The sequence below is a fragment of the Ailuropoda melanoleuca genome, chromosome 3 (assembly GCF_002007445.2).
Source record: "Ailuropoda melanoleuca isolate Jingjing chromosome 3, ASM200744v2, whole genome shotgun sequence".
NCBI classification, from domain to species: Eukaryota; Metazoa; Chordata; class Mammalia; order Carnivora; family Ursidae; genus Ailuropoda; species Ailuropoda melanoleuca.
In genome coordinates this window covers 50,974,091-50,994,932 of record NC_048220.1, presented here as the reverse complement: position 1 = coordinate 50,994,932, position 20,842 = coordinate 50,974,091, and the positions used below count along the sequence as shown (strand labels likewise).

At 34.7% G+C, this 20,842-nt stretch overlaps 1 protein-coding gene across 2 annotated transcripts in view; it reads left to right on the top strand.

The window, feature by feature from the left end:
• CERT1 (ceramide transporter 1) overlaps positions 1 to 20,842 on the top strand; it is a 100,844-nt gene that overhangs the window by 39,017 nt on the left and 40,985 nt on the right. For both annotated transcript variants that reach the window (XM_011222318.3, XM_011222317.3), the window contains exons 4-6: positions 13,577 to 13,684; positions 14,492 to 14,630; positions 19,677 to 19,760. In XM_011222318.3, the coding sequence (XP_011220620.1) occupies positions 13,577 to 13,684; positions 14,492 to 14,630; positions 19,677 to 19,760 (331 nt within the window). The remainder of the gene's footprint in view (positions 1 to 13,576; positions 13,685 to 14,491; positions 14,631 to 19,676; positions 19,761 to 20,842) is intronic.

Below are 20,842 nucleotides of genomic sequence, written 5' to 3'. Positions count from 1 at the left end.
CCGAGATCAAGAGTCACATGCTCCTCTGAGTGAGCCAGCGAGGCGCCCCTAGTGTATTATTCTTTGTATAAGTAAACCAGTTCTCCATTTACCTCTTTGCATCATATCATGGTGATAGAGGGAAGAAGATGGAATCAAATTTTACTTTTCCTTTATGTTCACAAGTTTTAATTTTTGAAGTGCAAGTCTAACAGCTGCCAAAGTAGTCAAGGGACTGTCATTTTCTCATATAAGTTGTAGAAAAACCAAGTAGTTGGGATCACAACTGGACTACATTAACTTCCTTATGTTGCTGGATGTTTCTCTCATTAAGGTCAAGAATTTGGTCAGTTCCTACCAGTGGAGTTAGTTGCTAAATTGCTTACGGTAGTAATCTATACACAGTTAGTAAAAAAAAAAAAAAATTTTTTTAAGATTTTATTTATTTATTTGACAGAGAGAGACAGCCAGCGAGAAAGGAAGCACAAGCAGGGAGAGTGGGAGAGGAAGAAGCAGGCTCCCAGCAGAGCAGGGAGCCTGATGCAGGGCTTGATCCCAGGACCCTGGGATCACGCCCTGAGCCGAAGGCAGATGCTTAACAACTGAGCCACACAGGCGCCCCAGTAAAAAAAATTTTTAACACCTAAATGTAGATTCTGCACACTACCAGTTAGCACTTTTGAGGTTTGAGGTGAAATCAAGGAAAACAAAATCCCAGCCTTCTTTGATATTCTTAGTGTTCTGGAATAAAAATAATTTAACCCTCAAGGGCTTTTAAAATAACTTTATTAGTTTTTGTTACGTGGTATTTTTGAAAGCTGAATTTGCCTGAGCTGACATCTGCATTTTGTACTTACATATGATGCCTAAATACTCAGTAAAAGTCTATCATATAGAAAAGAAGGAATGCCATTAATTTATATCAGCCATGCTCTTTTATCTATGAATGGTGTTTATCTTTTACCAAGATGGTAAAAGAGGTATCCGAGAATTTTATGTCAGTAAAGCAAAGAAGATATTTAGGTAGCTAATCATATTAACTTTGTAGCCAGTTGAGATATAGCATGACAACATTTTATGTCAAAAAGACAGGGAGAACCCTACAGATCAGTAAGAAAAGTTTACACAACTCAAAAACAAGAATAGCCAAAAGACTTGAACTGGCACTTCATGAAACAGGATATTCAAATGGATAATAAACATATGAAATGGTACTCTGTGCTGTTAGTCTTCAGGAAAATGAATATTTAAGCTACAGTGAGGTACTACCATCCACCACGCAGTGTAACTAAAAAATAAGAAGAAGAAGAAATAAAAGGAAAAAAAGAACTTAATACCACATGTTGGTGAGGATGTAGAACAACAGGTGTAAAATGGTGCAAACACTTTGGGAAACATTTTTGCAATATCTGCTAACACTGAACATAGTTGTCCAGATCAGATGAATATTGAAAATTTGAAAAGATCACACAGGAATTGGTGTCATAGGTCCTTTTATTTTAATTAAGCTTACTCAGTTACAGGGAATACAGGCCAACTCATGTTAACTTGAGAAATGGAAATATTGCCATGAGCCAAGAAAAATTAGAGTGCACTACCTGCAAAGAAAACTAGATCTGTATACTTAACTCTGAGTGCTCTTACTGTTAACAAACCTCAGTTACTCTGTCACTTGCCCCCCCCGCCACAGTTAATGGAGCTTAGTTTCCTTCTGTTCTTTTCTCTCTTTCATAGTTCCCGTTTATCAATAACTTTTGCTCTCCCATCCTGCTCTTAGTTTCTTTTTTCTTGGTTTGTCATGACTTTTTCCTGTTTGGCTTCTTTTCAGCTTCAGCTCCTACTCCTAACTGCTTGAATCTCTTGGCATTTCTCAAAGTGAATGTCTTAAGAAAATTTGATGGTCTGTTCACTCCGGGTTACTATGAATTAGCCACTCTTGGTCCATTATAATTAATTGCATATTTACTTGTGCTTAAAAGGTAACATGGGATTGGCAGTTACACAAATAATGTTCTGAAAATGTAATGTATAATTTTGTATAGCATTTACCAAATTTGCAAGTTTTTATAATACCACATATTTGCTGACATGGGAAACAAAGGCAAAAGGAAAAAATTAAATTTACAGCCCATTGACAAGTCCTTGAAACAGTCAGAGTGACATTTCTTTAGGAACCCAGCTGCCTCGATGTTAATACTTTGTTAAGGGCAAAAGGTAATCTTAGCTTAACATTATCCTGATCCCCCAGGATCCTGTAAGTCTCCTTTAGCACATAAAAATTCCATTGGAAACTTCCTTTATCTCTACCGCCCAAGATACACGTTAGCAATCATCCTCCAAGCATATGCTCCGCTGATATACTTCTGAAGGGTCTCATGACTAGGGTTGTACTAGGCAGTAATAAATGACCTTTTCCATACAGTAGCCAGCCCCCTCAATGTCCTGGAAACCTTGTTTCCAGAATACCTTGGAGGCTTGTGCTCTCCATAACCCCCTCCCAACTTGAAGGTAGTCAGTCACACATCACAACCCCAGTGCAGCTCTTGCTGCCCACCAGGTCCTGTCCCTGTGCTTTAATAAAACTACCTTTTCACACCGAAGACATCTCCAGAATTCTCTCTTGGCTATCAGCTCCGAACCCCAACATTTTCTACATCATTTGCCACTAACAATTTAGATGAATATTACTAGATTTTCAGCTTATTTTTCCTATCCTTTATTAGTCTGTAATTAGCTTACAAAATGTTTCTTTAGCTAAGAAAGATTTTTAAAAAGATAGTTAATCTAGAGTTCAATAACTGTCCTATATCATTACTGTAGAAAATATTAAAATGAGGCTTTATGCTACAAAAGTCATTTTTTTACAGCGTTTGTATTTGAATTTTTGTTTAATCAGGAGGGAATATTTCTGACAGTCACCAAGACAGATGGGATTCTGTTTTTTCTGTTTGATGTAGAAAAGTAATGGGTGGCATGGCTTACACATTTGACATCAGTGGAAACTATTCTCTAATTTTACTTGCTGAGTTTCTTGGACATTATCTGGGAGAAAATGTTTCTTAAAAAGATCAAAGAACACAAAACTGCTCTTTCTTATCAAATCTTTTTAGCTAATAGCCTAAAATGCTCACATGGTCTTTATTGTCTGGTAACTATTCTGGGTTGGTTTGGAATTGAAGGATGAAAGATAGCTTTGGGAGAAACAGTAAGAATAGGTAGCAAAATAAATGAATATCCTACAGATAAAATGTTATCCTAGCTGAAAACAATTCTTGTCATTTTTCATTCATGGAAAGCCCATGACCTTGACAGACAAGATAAGATTATTGATAGGAATTCTATCACTGTTCATTTCCTAGCCCCTTTTTCTTTTCAGAAATATCCCTTTGGTCTGTAGAGGAATAGAGGAGTAATTAGGTATTGTCATCATTTAATTCCCTTTCTCTATTTTTCCATTGCCGTTCTTTAGTTCTGGTCACTGAGTGACTTGTTAGGATAAATTCTCCAGCTTTGTAACTACTTTTAAGTCTTGTTCCTCTTAAAATCCTTTCTAGTATAGCCAGAGTAATCCTTTAAAGATAGATATCTGATTCTTTACTTCCGGTTTTAAATCCTGTTTGACTTCCTGTTTCCCATAGGATCGAGTCCATACTTTGCTTATAAGGCACTGTTAGAGGAAGAAATAGAATTACACTAAACTCCTATCAGCTTCCATATTTATTTACTATCCATTATTTAAAATGTGTTACGTCAGGATTGCTGTTAATGGGAGTCTTTTATTCTAGCATATTTCTGTTGTAAGGAGGTATTACTTGTTTTGAAATAGTGGACTTTGAAGAAATAGACAAGGAAACAAGTGTGCCTCACAGTGAAGAAATCTTTAACAATATTTTTTAGTATTTACATTATATCATAAGTGCTTGATAAATGTTAGCTACTGTATTTCCCCTTCACCCCCAACACAGGCAGGATATTCCTTCATATGGCTCCTCTAGGAACACTTAATAGGGGAGAATAAGTTTTAAAAGGCTAGCAGCAGATGTAGCAAAGTATCACTACTACTCTTTAAACTTTCTTATTTTATGGTTTGCCCCCCAAAAAATGGCCAGTGCGTATTTTCTTTCAGAAGGAAGTTCTGTAGGCATGGGATAAAAAAAGTCACAGTTCTATTATTTTTATCTACTTGCAAGGAGGGGACAGTGGCAAAACAGTTACTATTGACTTTGAAGCTCCCTTAAATGTCCCAGCAAGAGAAAAAATAGGTTTTACGATGTTTAAGAAGTATTTGCAGGTTTATTGAAATGTAAGCTTATAATTAGCCAAGGAAACGAAACCATAAATTCTTCTCTGTAAAGATCCTGAAAGAAATATATGTACATAAAACAATGGTCAGCAAATGAAGATTCTTTGTTATTCTGGGACTTTGGCCCCAAACCTAAAATTTCCAAAAAAGGTATGTATTCCTTTCTTGGGGGGTAGGGGAGAAATCGAGATCTATATCAAACTTGAAAAGATAACCATAACTTATTACTGAGTGGATGAAAAGCTACAAAACAGTATAGTACCATTTATGTACAAATGTAAGGCTGTGCATGCAAAGAAGTATCTGGAGGAAGGACATTGGTCATATCTAAATGGGCTAAATTTTCATTTTCTTTTTTGTAGTTTTCAGTATTGTTTATATTGTTTGAAATATTTACAGTAAACATCACTTCTACAAAAATAAAAAAAAATAAAGTCATAGAACACATTTTTAATCTACCTCACTTTAAAAGGGTCAAAAAAACTAATAATATTGGTAAAGTTATAGTGAAATAAAGACCTGCATATTCTGCACATGGAATGTGCCTTAGTGCAGTCTTTTTTGGAAAGTCCTTGACAAGTGATATCAAAAGTGCTCATACCCTTAAACCTAGCAATTTTGCTTCTGAGAAATTGTCAGAAAAGCACAACTAACCTGCAGAAAAATGCTTTATATAAGAAGACAATAAATACTAAATGCAAAGACCAAAAAAATCTACAGGCCTAATAATAGCCCTAATAAATAACCAAAATTATAGTACAATAAAACACTAACAAAGCTATATTGTAAGGAGAAAATTATATTAGATAATGGAAGGGAAAACAGGATATAAACTTTATCTCAGGGGTGCCTGGGTGGCTCAGTCGGTTAAACATCTGCCTTCAGCTCAGACCAAGCTCCCTGCTCAGTGGGGAGCCTGCTTCTCCTTCTCCCTAAACTGTTCCCCCTGCTTGTGCTCTTTGTCAAATAAATAAATAAAATCTTAAAAAAGAAAAAAGGAAAAATCAACTTTATCTCAATAAGGTTTTGAGGGGGAAATGTACAGAGAAGAAGGAAAAACACCAGAGCGAAGAATCACTCTCTCAGTTAAAAAGATTGAAGGTAGTTTGTATTTTTTTCCTTATAACAAGCAGATACTACTTTTAGAAACTAGAGTGACAGGGGGGCAATAAAATCTAATCAATAGAACTATTCTCGGGATTGGTTTTAAAAAAAGATTTGAAAGAAGTAGAATTAAAGTCTCTGGATGTTGAGACAGTATATAGCATAATGATTAACATCATGAGCACTTGAATCTGGAATTCAATCCTGGCTCCATTACTTACCAGTTGTGTGACTCTGAAAACATTAAATAAAATCACCTGTAAAGTGGGTATAGTAATAGTAGCTATTTTACATAGGCTATCACAAGAATTAAGTGAGATAATGCACTTAAAGTATTGGCATCATACCTGATACAAAGTAAATATCCCAAGTTTAGATTTTACTGTTTTTACAATGTATTCAACGTGGCTCTCTAAAATATCAGGTTTTTTTAGAAAGTTACTCAGCCCTCATTAGCTCTCCTCTCAAAGCAAAACAGAAAAGATCTCTGTATCCCTTAGTATTTGTTTTCTAAAACTAGGGTGGAAAAATTGTTTAACACACGTCTTTAAACCGCTTCATTTGATAGTTATCTCGTTATTTCTCACCTAATGTGTGGCTGATTGTGTCAAACAGCTTTTAGTACAGAGGAAGTACTTGGTAGCTTACTAATTTCCCCTTTAGCTATAAGGATGTATTATGGAATCCAAAGCCCTAGATTATAAGTGCAAGAAAGAGAGTTCAGAAGTCAAGAAAAGAGTGGGGGTAGCTGTTGTTACTCTCTGCTTCTACGGTACCATATTGTAGTTGGGCATTTTTGTAGTAGGATTGTACTACATTTGGATTGTGGTAGGCAGTGTCTCCTTTCCTTATTTAATGTTCTTTTAACACTTAACTGGGCCATGTGACAAGGCCCTGCTTAACTCCTCCAGCCTCATCTCACTACAGCACTTGGCCTGTTTTCGATATTTCTGTGAAGGAAACCTCATCTCATGTTCCAGGAGATAAAAATGCAAAATAAATATCCAAGTTCCATAAATGACCTTCAAATGATCTATTTGATACTGGGTTTTAAATTATGATGCAAGAATGACTGGATCTGAAAAGAAAAGAAAATTGTTTTGGGACTAATCTGAGCAGATGTTCTCTTTTCCAGTATTATTTGGAAAAAATATCTTGAGAGAAAGCAAATATTCTACTCACTGGAGTGCTTCTGGAATTTAGGCAATGAGAGTATGATAAAAATCCTCTCTAATATACCATTTTCTTAAATATATTTTAAATTTTCTTTGATTCATGAGGTGGTGCAATTCCTGGAAATTACTGTGAGTTGACCTTCTCATCTGGTACATTGTATCAATGAGTTGTGTTTTATTTTTCCATCTGGTTCAACAAAGGACTGCCTTACATTTGGCCTCCACTGCATATGTACATTTTTAGCCTTTGTTTAGGTATTTAGGTTTAGTACAGAGAATTACAGTCCTAAACTACCCATATCATTTTAAAGATAAGAATATTAAGCCCAAGAAGGTAGTGACTAACTTGTAAAATTTTTAATGGTTATAGTGATACCAGAACCTTCTCTTCTCTTATCCTTGGGGTCTTGCTACTTCGGAGGCTACTGCTCTGGGGGGCGGGGGGTTCCATAAGTATTTAAAAGGCTAAATAGATGAGATTTTAATGTTCATGGGCATGAAATTGTTATGCCAGATTTTCTTATCTCAAATAATATGTTTATGTTGACTTAGACAAAAATAAAATTGTTGCCACTGCAGCTTATATTTTAAATCACAGTTATATTGGTTAAATAGTGTCTTGCTTCTCACGTTGTTTGCTTTAAAATAATACTGAATGTGAGATGTATGGATATTCACAGCTTAGGAAGCTTATTTGGTTTTATTATGGGTTTCAGAATTTTAATTTCTGGAAAATGCTCCATTGTTTTTATGGTAGCATTTAATCTTGTATATTCTGTCTTTCCATAGTTAAAATGGAAAGAGACAGTGTAGTTGGGGGCAGGGGTAACTATGCCACTAATAACTAGATGATTTTTGACATCATGAGGAAGTTACTTCATTTCTTTCTCAATTTCTTTGCTGTGTTTCTTACTGGCAAGTGTTATTAGGAAAAAGAATAAATTTTTCAAAAGGTGGATGCTATTAAAATAAGTCAGCCTTTTTGCTATATTTTTTGACCACTACCTTTGGAGTCTAGATAGGGTGATGAACAGATTGTATAAAATGATATATTATGTAAGTTTCTCTCTCACATGATTAAGCCAAAATACAAAATTTAATTGTGACTTTGAGAAAGTTTTCTTTTCAAAGCGGTTCTTTTTCTATTCTATTAAATTCATAACTTTGAACTGTATGATTTAATTTATCATGCTTTTAGTTTTTCTCAAAAAGTAAAGATACAGAGGGTAAAGGTACACATAAGGGAATCAGTGTAGAGGTTACTATTGTACTTTGACCAGTAGTAACCTTTGTATCAATTTTCCAAGTATACTGCTAGTTGGAAAATGCTACTGATCCCCTCTAGTGGCCAAAAGATGGTGGAGTTTTTTTTTGTTGTGGGGGTTTTGGGGGTTTTAATAAAAAGGAATATTATAATAAAGGTGTGGTCTCATTGTAGTATTTAAAAGCAATAAACCTTGTTCTATATTGGGCATGTACAATTAAGTGTTTCACTGAACAAAAATAGCATTCAATGTTTATGCAAAACATGTTCAGAAATCTGGCTTACAAACACACAAGTTGAAAAAGGATATTTTTGCAAAGCATTCTGTGAGGAAGTTTGAGCAGATGTATTGAAAGGGAAAAATACTCCTACGGTAACTGTATTTGAATTCTACATTATTAATTTTAGATAGAATTTTGTGTTTTCAGAATATTATGTATTGGTAATTAGAGGTTTTAAGTAGCTCAGCTTTTTTCTTATGGAACAGTGAGTGGAATTAAGAAAAAGCCAGCATATCTTTGAAGTGTTAATCCCAAAATCATACCAATGAGGTTTTGAAAGCATGTTACAATTTTTAAGAACATTTGACAGAATATCATTTGTGGCATAAAGTAATTTTTTCCCATTTCCATCCTTGCTTCCTTCACCCCATTTTGTCTTCAAAAAGTATACCTTATAAATTTAGGATGAGTATTGTTGCCTTCAAAGTGAACGTCTTGGAAAGCCAAAGGAGATGTCAGGAACATTACCCATTTTCAGAATAGTTTTATAACTTTTCTTTTAGAAATATTTTTTTTTAAAAGATTTTATTTATTGATTTGACAGAGATAGAGACAGCCAGCGAGAGAGGGAACACAAGCAGAGGGAGTGGGAGAGGAAGAAGCAGGCTCATAGTGGAAGAGCCTGACGTGGGGCTCGATCCCATAATGCCGGGATCACGCCCTGAGCCGAAGGCAGACGCTTAACCGCTGTGCCACCCAGGCGCCCCTCTTTTAGAAATATTTTTAACACCTGTGGCCAGATGTTTTTAAAATATTGATATCTTTGATGATAGATTAGATTTTTTTAGAGAAATCTAAAAGTAAATCAGAGCCCTGTCATGTGAATAAGAAAAGTAGTCAAGCTTAATTATACAGTTTTTTTTTTTAACATTTTATTTATTCATTTGAGAGAGAGAGAGACAGCCAGCGAGACAGGGAACAAACACAAGCAGGGGGAGTGGGAGAGGAAGAAGCAGGCTCCCAAGCAGAGGGAGCCTGATGTGGGGCTCGATCCCAGAACACCGGGATCATGCCCTGAGCTGAAGGCAGACGCTTAACGACTGAGCCACCCAGGCACCCCAAGCTTAATTATACAGTTTGAAGATATTTCTTTAAAGTAATGAGAGTGTTCTTTAATTTTTATTCTGTGACTCCCAAAAATGATTTGATCCATTTTGTGGCTATGTCATAAAATTTCTCTGAATGTTGTGGTAATGCCATCAGGAATGTTTTATGCAATGTCAGTATCATTGGCACAATTATGGACATTTCCAGAATGACTAGATTTTAAACAGTGAGGATTCATCTGTGTGTATATATGTATCTTTGTTAAAGTTTATTTGTATTTAAGTTACCTTAGTGCAGTTGTTGACTGAAATAGTGTGACAAATGAATCTCCGTTATTTAAATTGAGTAACAGTGCAATTGCTTATAGTTTATTTCCTTTCCCTTGGAGTGATTTTGTATGCTTCATAATGGAATTTATTTAAGTGAAACTTTATTAGAGGTAGAAATACAATTACACTAAACTCTCAGCCTCCACATTCAGTTATTAGCCATTATTTAAAATGTCCACCACTATCAAGTATTGCTATAGTATTTTTTCTAACATGTCTTAGTTGTGAGGAAATATTATTTGTTTTAAAATAATGGAACCTGAAAAAAGACAAGGAGATAAGTATGTTTTATGGTGAAGAAACCTTTAGAAAAACTCTGTATTTCTGTTTTCTTTCAAGATCTTAAAAGAAAAGATCTTTAAAAAATAGCAGTTTTTACTTCCACTAAGACTCATTGACAAAAAGCAACTAGATAGAGAGGGTAGACTTATTTGGATTTAAATTTCAAATTGTGTCGTTTTGATTATTTTGCAAATAAATATCCAAAATCTATTTTAATACTATAAAATTTTGATTGTAAATCAGAGGATGGTTCTGTATTTAAATAGGCAGTTCCCATTAATTTCTGTTTAGAAATGAATGACACATAAGTGTCTAAGTGACTTAAGTACCTTATATTTTTAGTCTGTTACAGATAGATTCTTCTTCTTTTTAACTCCAGTCTTCAATATTTAAATCTTTTTTTTTTTTAAAGATTTTATTTATTTATTCGACAGAGATAGAGACAGCCAGCGAGAGAGGGAACACAAGCAGGGGGAGTGGGAGAGGAAGAAGCAGGCTCATAGCAGAGGAGCCTGATGTGGGGCTCGATCCCATCACGCCGGGATCACGCCCTGAGCTGAAGGCAGACGCTTAACCGCTGTGCCACCCAGGTGCCCCTCAATATTTAAATCTTAATGAGAAACTTTACCAAACCAATACAATTAAAGTGTTGAAACACTCCACTTAGAAAGTTAGTGTTATTGTCAAAAGAGAGGAGAAGAAACTAGAGCCATTTTAGGTACAGAACCTAGTAGCTTAGGACAGTATTTCAAAAGTTTTATTTTTTGTGAGCTAAATGATTGTATAATTAGTATTCTGTTCTGGTGGGATTCTATTATATTGAAACAAGCTTACCTTTTTTTTTTTCTTTATTTTATTGAGTTACAATTTACATTCTTAAAATGTATCTATTTTAATTGGATAGTTGAATTTAGACTATTTGTACTTTGTACCCCCAAATTTTCTTGTGCCTCTTTGTAACCATTGCCCCCATTGCCCCTTGGCCTACTTTTTTTGTCATAGTTTAGTTTTATCTTCTTTAAAAAAAATCAATTTTCTTGAGGTACAATTTACATAAAGTGCATGCTTTACCCTTTCATTAATTTTTTCTGGCACAAAAATACTAATTTTGCTTCATCACTGAAACACTGCTTTACTTTGAGATGAGGAGTGGTGTAGAGTGAGCTAAGTCTTGGAGAAGAGTTTTAATTCCATGCAGTCTTAAGTTTATATGTAATTTGTTAGTAAATTGATAGTTAAAAATGTATTGTAGTATCTTTCATGGAGTGTTTTATATAAACAAGTGTTACTGAAGTATGACAATTTCACTTTGAATGTTTGGCAACCAGTATATACTGGAAGTTTGAATTTTAAGAGACTACTGGTTTTCACATGGATAAATTTGTAGTCTCTTTGTCTAAGATATGTATTTCTTTTCCATGAGCTGTTGTGTGCTCTTTTGGTTATGGATTCCTCTTCCTCCTTTCTCACTCTTCCTCCCTCCTTTTCCTTCTTCTTCCGAGAATAATAAACTTAAGTTAAATGAAGTGATACTGAACTGGAAAAATGTTCTGAACTAGTATTAATATCATTTACATAAAAATGATAGCATGAACATTTTATTTATTAATTAAATCAGTATAAAAATTTAATGTTCTTATACCTAAAAGAACGTTTTTCAATTAGAATGATGTCTTGGGCTGATGAATGGATAAAGGAGAGGTGCTGTATACATATACAATGCAATATTACTCAGCCATCAAAAAGAATAAAATCTTGCCATTTGCAGTGATGGGGATGGAGCTAGAGTATATTATGCTAAGAGAAATAAGTCAGAGAAAGACATACCATATGGTTTCACTCATATGCGGAATTTAAGAAAGAAAACAGATGAACAGATGGGAGGGGGGATAAAAGAGAGGGAAACAAACCCCTCATAAGAGGCTCTTAACAATAGAGAACAAATTGAGGGAGGTGGGTGGGGGGTGGGCTAGATGGGTGGTGGATATTAGAGGAGGGCACCTGTTATGATGAGCACTGGGTATTGTATGTAACTGATGAATCACTGCTTTCAACTCCAGAAACCAATATTGCACTATATGTTAACTAACTAGAATTTAAATAAAAAATTTAAGAAGAATGATGTCTTGGGCAAAACAATAGCTGTATAGGAAACATAATGGATTTTCAGGAACTAGAACACAGAGGATGTAAAATGTCATAATACATTTTCTATAGTTTCTATAATACATTGTACTTAATTTTAATGATTCCTAATCTTAATCTTGAAAATCAAGTATTCTAAAAAAACTTATAATTGTTGCTACTAGGTGCGATACCAAAAATGATCAGATATTATTTTACCTCTTAAGTTTAGTGACTAGGACTAAAGTTATTCATAGTTCTTTTTAAAAGTAACAGTAGAAAGCAAGCAGAGATCCAGAATACTTTAGCAGGTTTTTCAGATACTTGGAAGTTATTTTTTTTCAAATGTTCAATTCTTGTGTCTATATCATTAGTACTGCTTTTGTCTTAACTAGGGTGGGCTGTAGAATTGGTGCTATGAAGAATGCCAACCCCAAGTATTATTACAGTGCAGTCTAACTGTACCCCAATATCCAGAAGTTCAATTAATTATCTTCCATGGTGTGATTTCTTGACTGACAAAATTGAAAAGTTTTTTTTTTTCTTTTTTTTTAAGATTTTATTTATTTGAGAGAGCGGGCACACAAGAGGGGGGAGGGGCAGAGGGAAAGGGATAAGCAGCACCAATGCAGAGATCGACACGGGGACATGGGGATCGATTCCAGGACCCTGGGATCATGACCTGAGCCGAAGTCAGACACTTAACTGACTGAGCCACCCAGGCACCCTGAAGTTGGAAGCTTTCTTTCTGCCATGAACTGTTGAAGTGAATACAAAAATATTAAAAAGATACAGCCTTCTAGAAGATCCAACTCCAGTTGTAATTACAAAATGTAAACTATAATAGTTGAGTGTTAAATGCCATAATCATGATATAGAAATGGTTGAGAATACGGAGACAAACTGCCTGGTATAAAAAGAAAGGCTTCACTGAGATAGTTATATTTGAGCTGTGTCAGGATACATGATTAAGTTACAAAGAAATAGTACTGGGAGTTTTTTTATTATTATCTTTTTAGCCTTATTCTGTCCTTTTTTTAATTGTGGTAAAATACATGTAACAATTTGTCATTTTAGCCATGCTTAAGTGTACGGTTCTGTGACATGAAGTACATGCATGTTGAACATCACCATCCGTCTCCAGAACTTTTTCATCTTCTGCAACAAAAACCCTATGCCTGTTAAATTCCATCTCATTTCCCCCTCCCTGTACCCCCTGGTAACCACTCTCCTACTTTGTCCTTATGAATTTGCCTACTCTAGGTAGTTTTCCTGTTATTAAACATTCTCAGCCCCCTAGCCCAACCTATAGTTGTTTTCTAAATTAAGTAAATTTCTAAATTAAGTGGCAGTTAGGAATAGAAAGGCATTACTTATGCCAGTGGCTTGCTTATATTTCTTAAATGGACTCAAACTGCTAAATATTGTTACTAATAACGTATTGATTTGTAGGAAAACTTTTGTTTTCTCCTAAGTGTTTTTTCCAGTTTTACTGATATATAATTGACATGTAACATTGTATTGTAAGTATGCAATATAATGATTTGATAGATGTATATATTGCGAAATGATTACCATGATAATTTTTTAACATCTGTCACCTCACATAGTTACAACTTTTCTTCTTGTGATGATTAAGTACTTTTTGCTTAACTTTTTTTTTTCACCTAGTTTACTTTCATTTTTAGACTGAATCTGGATATGGGTCTGAATCCAGCTTACGTCGCCATGGCTCTATGGTGTCACTGGTGTCTGGAGCAAGTGGCTATTCTGCAACATCCACCTCTTCATTCAAGGTTTGTGGTTATGTATGCTTTAAGGTGGCATAAGTTGAGTTGAGTGCCGAATGTTGTGAAAAGAACTTACTTGATAGTTTTTTAAAAGAAACTTTCTGCGATGTAATTTATTTGATGTTGTTACAGAATAGTTTTTAAGGGGCAAAATCATGATTCTTACAAATATAAAATGAACATATCAGATTTTATTTCATTAATGAGATAAGATATAAAGAAAAAATTGGTTCAAAGGAGACTATAAGGAATATTGAAATGATTTTGCTAATACATGCAAAGCTGGTCCGTATTCAGAGATTAGTAACTAAGTGTATCCACTGGACAAAGTTCATTTGCACTTCTGTGGACACGAATCACTTATATTACTCTGTTTTCTACTACTTAAAAGAGTTGTAAAATAGCTCCAGTGCAACGAAATCAAAGATTCAGTGTGATCAAACAGTACCCTCGCTTAAGAGTTCTGTAGATGACACTTACCATTCCTTTGAAAGGTCACCCAGTAACATATTTGCCCAATCAAAGTCTTTTACAGTTTTTCCTCACAGTGTTTAATTTGAAAATATTAAATGTTATATTAGCAAATTGTCAGACTTACTGCTGTCTTATTCCTTCAAGCTTATCACTGTCAAGCCACTAGTTAGTCATGTTCACGTCTATTCCTGGGAGTATTATATTGAACCTGACAGCTCTTCCTACCCCTTGCCCTCAGTAGTAAGATGTAAACCTTAAAAGGCGATGAAATATCATAGGAGTATATATATTTCAGTTTTGTTAACTTGGATTACATGCCCCCCTTTATGTGTTTTGCAGAAAGGCCACAGTTTACGTGAAAAATTGGCTGAAATGGAAACCTTTAGAGATATCCTATGTAGACAAGTTGATACTTTACAGAAGTACTTTGATGCCTGTGCTGATGCTGTTTCCAAGGATGAACTTCAAAGGGATAAAGGTTAATTAGGCTATTACCACTATTTTTACTTGGAGAATGAATGGATTTAAAGCCTCTTGATCTTAAAGGGTAATGTCTTTAAGAGATAAAGGTAATTATAGTCACTTTTGCTGAAAACTCCCAATGTAACAGATTTCAGTGTCCATATAACTTGTATACTTTAACAATGCATCCTAAGTAATCTGATCCCCCCATACCAGATACGACTGAAGATTTTTAAGTGATTTTTAAACTCTTTATTCCATTAAAAAATATACCTATCGTCTTGGTAACATGGGGCATTTCACATGATCATGTCTAATAAATTTACCCCGTGGGGCACCTGGCTGGCTCATTCAGTAGAGCTTATGACTCTTGATCTCAGGGTCATGAGTTAAAGCCCCGCATTGGGCCTAGAGCTTATTAAAAACAAACAAACAAAAAAATTGTACCCCATCATGAGTCTTAGAGAGAAGCATGTTTATGTTAAATCCTCCAAATCTGAAATCATTCCATCTCTTTATTCCTCTCTCTTCCTTCTCTTCTTCTCCCTTTCTTTTTCTCTTCACTTCTCTCTCTCCCCATCCCTTCCTCTGGCTTTTTTCTCACAGAAGAAGAAACCAATAATGGAGCTACATAAAGATTTAAAAATAATATTTAGTGAATTTTTTTGTTTAAGAGAGATGATCTTCGTTAACTTACTCATAATGTGAGTTTTTAAGTTATTTTTTTCTTTGTTACTGCTTAAGATATTACTGTTACCATCTGTTCTTCATTTTTTCTTTTATTTGCCGTGAAGGCAAAAATGAACTATTCATAGCAGTATTACTAAATAGCACTAAGTTCATTCCCAGTGTAACTAAGTTACTTGACGTGGTTTCATTTCTTGGTTTTATTAAATGTGTTTGAGCTGAGTTCAGATTCTTTTTGTCTTCTCTCATTTTTTTCCTCCTTCTGCCTTCTTTTGTATTGAGTATTTTTAAAATAATTTTTTTATGTCCTTTGTTGGCTTTTAGTTATAACTTTTTGTTATTTTAGTGGCTACTTTAGGGTTTATAGTATGTACATTTAACTTACCATAGTCTACTTTCAGGTAACGTACCACTTCCAACATAGTATAAGAACCTTACACTTTGTGTTTTAGTTTTTCCCCTCTACCATTGCTCTCTAACCAGTACCCTATGAATTATAAGGTTTTCCAGTCTGTGTTGTGGAAATAGGAATTTTTCCCTGTGCCATGTAGGTTTTGGATACTGTCCCTGGAATTTTTTCATACGGTTCTTTCCCTGACCTCTATAGGTCCCTCACTTGTATGTGGTAACAGTACTCTACTGAATTCTCTAGGGGACCTTCTACTGATCTCCGGAATTCTTTCTCTGTATAGGTCTCTCCTCTGTAGTCCTCTCTTGTGAACTCTAGTTGCCTTTATCTTTCTTTCTGTCATCTACTCCTCACCTTAGAGAGTCTGCCAGATTCCTTCTGCTTTCCTTCCTATTCTATCTTACTTGGAAACTCTCCCGAGACAGTAACCTAGGGCAATCATAGGGCTCATGTTATTTGTTTTCTGATTCTCAGGAATCACTGTCCTTTATTGCCTAACATCCAATGTCTTGAAAACCTTTGTTTCATGTAGTTTTTCCAGTTTTTTAATTTCATGCTAGAGGGTAGCCTGTTTAGTCTACCTTGGTCAGAAGCAGAAACCCGTATTCCTCTTAAAGTATTTAATTTTGTCTAACTGAAGTATCCTTGAAGTTCTTTATATTTGATACACTTGAAGTTTTAGGCTCTTTAACATTTCTCTAAAAATAAAGGCAGTTGAACTTCTCTTTCTCCTTCACTAAGAAAAATGTGTGTATTCCTTTTTAATCAAATTAAACACTACACATCATCTTCCATTTACTTGTAGATAACCCTTTAAACAAAAACAGGATATATACGGAATTGATTTATTTTTAACTGATCATGTCAATAGTATATAACATGTCAAGAACAAAAGTGATAGTGAAAGGAGTAGAAATTGGGATGCAGTGATAAGCAGGTTGTATAGAAGTTTTGAAAAATAATTTTAAACTATTCATGTTTGAATGAATAGTCTACCATCAATGGTAGACTAATGTATTAGTCTGCTAGGGCTGCTATCACAAAGTACTACAGTCTGGGTGGCTTAAACAACAGAAGTTTATTTCCTCACAGTTCTGGAGGCTAGAAGTCTGAGATGAGTTGTTCCAAGGTTGGTGTCTTCTGAGGGCCATGAGGTAATGATGTCATTTAGGTCTCTCTCCTCAGCAGTCTCCTCCCTTTGTCTTCATATTATCTTCCTTCTGTAAGTGCTTGTGTTTAAGTTTCCTTCTCTTACAAGGACACTGGTCCACTGGTCGTATTGGATTAGGACCCACCTTAATGACCTCATTTTAACTTGATTACCTCTGTAAAGACCCTGTATCCAGATAGAGTCACATTCAGATGTATGGAAGGTTAGAACTTCAACATATGAATGGTGCAGGGACACAGTTCAACCTGTAACAACTGATCTCCCTATAAATGCTATCTTAAGAAATAACTGATGTTTTTAAGAATAGATATTGGGTAAAGGTGAAATAAGGACGTGGACCATAGTTTCCTACTTTGTAGATCCGAGTTGATGGACTGAGTCTAAGGATCTTTCATTAAATTATCAATACTAAGTCTGTGACAGCAGTGGGTTATAGGTATTGAATTCATCTATTTTTGTCTGTTTAGCTTTCATGCTAATTTTGTAAGTGATTAATCTACTACCTTTATTCTATATTTACCTTTCCAGTGAGATGTACTCTTTCATATGTTTTTTTTTGTTGATAATGAGAGCACTTTCTTTTCAGTCCACAGAAGTCCCTTTAACATTTCCTGTTAAGGCCGATTTAGTGGTGATGAACTCCTTTAGCTTTTGCTTGTGTGGAAAACTCTATCTCACTTTCAGTTCTGAATGATAACTTTCCTGGGTAAAATGTTTTTGGTTTGAAGTCTTTTTTTTTTTATGGCTTAAAGAATTTTAAGAATCACTGTTCTTTATTAAGTGTGTCATTGAAATAATAATAGCAAATTCTCATTTTATTTTAGGTGTTCAGGGTTTTTATATAAAATGTTTTATCAGAACTGTTAGGCACTTTCAGCCCTCCCCCCCCTCACAATTCCCACACATACTTCAGTAGAATTTAATTAACGCTTAAAATCTTAGCTATATTGGGTTTGCAGAAGTAGGAGACATTTGTTTAAAATTAGACATTTGTTTAGGAGACCTAAACAAACTGTCTAATTTTAAAAGAAGACATGTATTACAATAAAGGAAAGTTTCTATTAATCTTGTTCTTTTTTCATTGTTAGTTTGATGACTTGAAGTAGATTACTTAACATTTTTCCACATCTCTTTTCTCAACTGTAAAGTGGATATTATATCCAGCACATATGACTGTGAGAATTAAGTGAGAATATATACATTAGCACTGTGCCTAACAGCGAAACTTAAGTAAATAATAGCTGCTATTTTTAATATGGTTCATTTGGATTATTGCAAGGATAAGGAAAGCAGGAATGATTGGGGTGGGGGATTTCTATTTGGACAGTAGTTTCAAACCATGTCAGATATCCCTTAAGGGTGCCTCAAGGATGCACAAGGAATGCTTGGTTGGGAAGTCCACTCTTCTGGCAAGAACAGCTCTTGTTTTCATCAATTTTATATATTAATTGTTGGGTTAGAAAAACAAAGTTGAAAATCCCTGTTTGGTGGTACTATATTGGATGGTTAGAGATATGAAACCCAAAGTAGATACTAATGGGATAAGTGAGGCACAAACCTTTCAGTAGTATTTAATAACAGTTCATCCAAGTAGTATTGAGTCAAGGTCAGGATCTTGTCTGATGATAAATACTGATTTAAAAACAGAGCAGTATGCTGTGTTAATGAATTTATTAGAATTAACCATATGAATGGTCTATTCATTCATAGAAATGAATAGTAGGTATTAGTAGATAATAGCAGCTTATGATTTGAAAAAGTTGTTATAGATGAGTAGCAAAATTTTTAAGTGAGGAAAAAATGAAATAGCCTAGTAACTAGAAAATGGCAACACAGAACAAAAGTATTTTCCGTGATGGTTGCTACCATTTAGGGGAAGATTAATGAACAAGAATGGGCTCTGCATCTATTGGAGAGAGAGAATGAACTAAAGTAGATGAAATGTTTGTTGTAGAGCGAAATTAGTCTTGATGTAGAGATACAGGCAAGAAGTAAGACATTAATTTAGAATGAAGACTTCTTACATAGAAAGAGTGTACCTCGAAAGAAAGAAAGGAAGGAAGAAAAGAAAGAAAAGGAAAGGGAAAAGGGAAAGGAAAGAGAAGAAAAGAAGCCATTAAAAAGTGTGATAGAAAGCAGAGAATAAGGTTGGGGGCTAAGCTTTATAAATTTGCATTAAGAGTGGAATACATAATACAGAGGATTAAAGTATGTTAGGCAATAGAATAAGGGATAGTACATAGAAAAAAAAGGTATGCAGAAGGAAAACATGGGGGATTCTGTTTTTTCTGGAATTAGGTACATTAAAAAGGATGTCCAGGCACAGACACATTAGGATGAATGAAAACTGATATCACACCTGTAAGTCATTGAGTTTTCCCTACATATCCAGAAAGAGTAAATTTAAGAACTCCCAGAGGCAGGTTAAGGCATCTTCTGCATTTAAGTTACTTTTTTACAGTCCTGTTCAGCCCTTGGAGGCCTCTGGTAGAATTATGAAATTGCTCAAGCTAGGTAGGAAGGGATGGGAAGACCAAAGGACAAAATAATTCATACCTCAGTACTATCCCTTACACAAAGGAGAGTGGGTACAGTTTTTATAATAATGTGTTGTATTTAAAGACATTCCACAGCATGTTTATTGGGCATACCTTGACAACCACTGAAAATACAAAGGTAAATAAGGTCTTGGACTCACAGAATCCAGAATATATATTGACTCATTCAAACATAAGAATAAACTGATTAATTCCTATTTCCATTCATCCTAATATCCTTAAATATATTTTATTTAGTGGTAGAAGATGATGAAGATGACTTTCCTACAACACGTTCTGATGGAGACTTCTTGCATAACACTAATGGCAATAAGGAAAAGTGTAAGTAGTATATTTTTTCCTCTCAGCTACGTGAAGTGTTCTTTCTAAAGTTACATAATAAGTAAGTATATAACAAGAATAATTATCTACTTGAATAATTTTTTAAAAGCAGGATAACTACTGGAAAGTGAAAGTCCTTCTAGGAAAAGACATGTAAGTAAAATATATATTCTGACATTAAATAATAATGGCCACTCATTATCTCACAAGACTCGTTCTGAATTCCAGACATTGGCCCGCTTATTTCAGCAGTATTTGATAAAATCAGTTTCTAGTACTGAAAATTTATATCTTGGGGGAAGCATTATAATGGAATTTGATCAGTTTTTTAGAGTATGTTTCTCTCTGTTTAATGTTCTTTTCTGTCTGCACTCAGTAAACTGGTGTTGAAAAGTATATAATCAGTGTTATTAAAGGAAAATTATTAAAAATAGCTCTGATTTCACAGCGCAGTTGTTTACAGAACCAGGAGCAACATGGTTTATTTCATATATTCGTTTATTGTTGCTCTGTTTATAATGGCTAACTTACTGGATGGAATTCTGAATTGTTCATTAGAAACCTGTGATTTGCAACAACATGGATGAACCTCGAGAGTCTATAGTAAAAGAAATAAACCAAAGACAAATACTGCATGGTATCACTTACATGAGCAATCTTAAACAAACAAACAAACAAAGCCAGAAACCTGGGATTCATAGTCAGTACTCTTCTTTTGACATCTCCTAAGAAAAAACTGGAGTAGATTTGTAAAAAAAAAAATTTTTTTTAAGATTTTATTTATTTATTCGACAGAGATAGAGACAGCCAGCGAGAGAGGGAGCACAAGCAGGGGGAGTGGGAGAGGAAGAAGCAGGCTCATAGCGGAGGAGCCTGATGTGGGGCTCGATCCCAGAACGCCGGGATCACGCCCTGAGCTGAAGGCAGATGCTTAACCTCTGTGCCACCCAGGCGCCCCTGTAAAAAATTTTTTTGATTACAAAAATAAGACTTTGTGAAAAAAATAAAACACATTCCACAGCATGATTATTGGGCAGTTAATCTAATTGTGCTTATTTTTGCTAAAGTTATGAAAGAATGTA